At 61.8% G+C, this 2,093-nt stretch overlaps 1 protein-coding gene across 1 annotated transcript; it reads right to left on the minus strand.

Annotated features, from left to right (window-relative positions):
• Nucleotides 1-377: 377 nt before the first annotated feature.
• Nucleotides 378-2,090, minus strand: LOC104626338 (uncharacterized protein C2orf54-like; the record flags this gene model as incomplete). Its single annotated transcript, XM_010294230.1, has 2 exons — nt 378-600; nt 1,697-2,090. Coding segments are annotated over 2 exons (617 nt in total), but the record flags the coding sequence as incomplete, so codon positions are not given.
• Nucleotides 2,091-2,093: the final 3 nt, after the last annotated feature.

Below are 2,093 nucleotides of genomic sequence, written 5' to 3' on the forward strand. Positions count from 1 at the left end.
CTGCTCCCTGCTGCAGCCCGCCCTGGGGGGCACCTTGTCACCCTGCTGCTGCCAGATGCCCAGGCTTGCTCCCAAAGCCCGAGCAGGGATTCGAGAGCTGCTGCCCCCGGCATGGGCAGGGTTCAGCTCCTGCAAACAATCTGGGGGGCCTCTTCAGCTGCATCCCCCCCTTTTCCTTGAGCTGTCTGTAATTTGGTTGAGGTTTTTCCCCCAACACAGGGCAGTGTGTTTGGGCATCAGGAGGGGGTGCTTCACCCCCCTGCTGACATGTCCCTCCACTTTTCCATCATCTTTTTCCCAATACCTGGCAGTGCTGCCGGCCAGGGGGGATCCCCGGGGCAGGCTCACCCCACTATGCGTGCGGCTGAGCCACTCACCTCCAGCAATGGGGAGAGGCAGGGATGAAGTGGGCCTCTTCTGTGGCCTTCCAGAGGCTGCCTTTGGGGAAGCCCCTGTCACTCTGCCGCCCCTTGAGCCGGAGCGGCTCCTGCCACCTCCTCACCACGGGGACAATGTCAAAGCGGATGGTCTTCCAGCCGCCGCGGATCAGCAGGGAGAGCTCCATGGCATCTTCCTTCAGATTTTCGGCACTGAGATCACCTGGATGAGGAGGGTTTGGCTGCAGTTAGGAGGTTAATGCAGCCGGTCCCGCAGGCTGAACCGGGTATGTGCCGCAATGCCTGTGGGCACGTCCCACCCCGCTCAACTCATCCCTTTCCAATACTGCGGTTTGTCTGTGGTTCCCCAGCAAAAGCTGTTCTCCAAACCCTGACGGTGGTTTTCGGGAAGGAGCATCGCTCCAGCGGGACTCAGGGCCAGCCCAGCGGGTGTGGGCACGGCAGAAAGCCCCGAGCAGCCAAATGGGGCCGTGCTGCTGCGTGGCTGAGCAGTGCCAAGAAAAACAACGCGCTCTGAGAAAAATGGACCAGAAAAGGTCTCAGGTTGTGGGGGCAGAGGAGGACAAAGGGCTCTGGCTTGGCTGTGGAGGAAGGAGGGATGCTGGTGGGCTTGCTCAGGCTGGGTTCTTTCAGAACCCAGCTTTCAGACCTGCTGGTCCTCTCACATCACCTTTCACCAGGGATGAGATTTACTTCAAGAAGCACCCTTGGAGATGGAAATGCATGGAAGTGCTGATGTGACCCCTACGGGCATTCCCAGGGTCCCTTCCCCACTGTGTCGTTCCCAGGGATGCTGCTCCCAGCTGGGGCCCGTGTGTGCAGGGCCAGACCCATGCCCCAAGGTCCAGCCCTGACATGCCTCCAGCTCACCCTCCAAACAGCCTCATCCAGGGAGGAGGGGGCACTCTGAGGCCAGGAGAGACAGGGGGAACATGGCTAGAGACAGCCAAGCATGCCAAATGCCTCAGCAAACCATCCCTGGGGACTAACGGCAGGGTAAGCCCAGCGTGGAGCCACCCACAAAGGAGGGTGCCATCAGCCCAGGTGGAAGATGCTCAGGGATGACTCTGCTGTCGTGGAATGGCAGGGAGTAGTTTGCATCTCCCATTCCTTAGCTGAGGGCAAAGCCTGTTCCAGCGCTTGGCAGGGCGCTCACTTGCTCATGCAGGCTTTGAGTGGGCCACATGCCCGGGAACTTATGCCCCGGCCCGTTTGTGCAGGGACCACCACCCAGCCGGGACCCCCAGCTGTGCTGGAGGCAGCTCCTGGCCGGGGAAGCGCCCTGCCCGTGTACGCACCTGGCTGAAGCAGGAAGCGGCGTTGGCAGCACACGATGGCAGAAACAAGGAGCTCTTTCAGGTGCTGGAGGACTTTGCCCGGAACCAGGCACCCCGCACCACCTCCCCGCTCCATCGCACCCACCGTGCTGGTCCAGTCCTCCAAGTCGGTCCCCGGAGAGGGCACTTCCAGATAGCAGCTGCCCAGCCCTGGACAGTGCCCAGCTGGGGTGTCCCCAGGCTGGCATGCCAGCACCCGCAGGGCATCCCCATCGATCCGCAGGGGGACCTCCACGGTGACAGCATCCTCGGAAGCGCAGAGAGCAAACTCAAAGGCTTCCAGGTTCCTGGCGTAGTCCACAAGGAAGCGGGGTTCCCTGTCATGGACACCCTCCAGCAGGGTCAGCAGGATGTCCTC

The sequence above is a fragment of the Phaethon lepturus genome, unplaced genomic scaffold (assembly GCF_000687285.1).
Source record: "Phaethon lepturus isolate BGI_N335 unplaced genomic scaffold, ASM68728v1 Scaffold52769, whole genome shotgun sequence".
Taxonomy (NCBI): Eukaryota; Metazoa; Chordata; class Aves; order Phaethontiformes; family Phaethontidae; genus Phaethon; species Phaethon lepturus.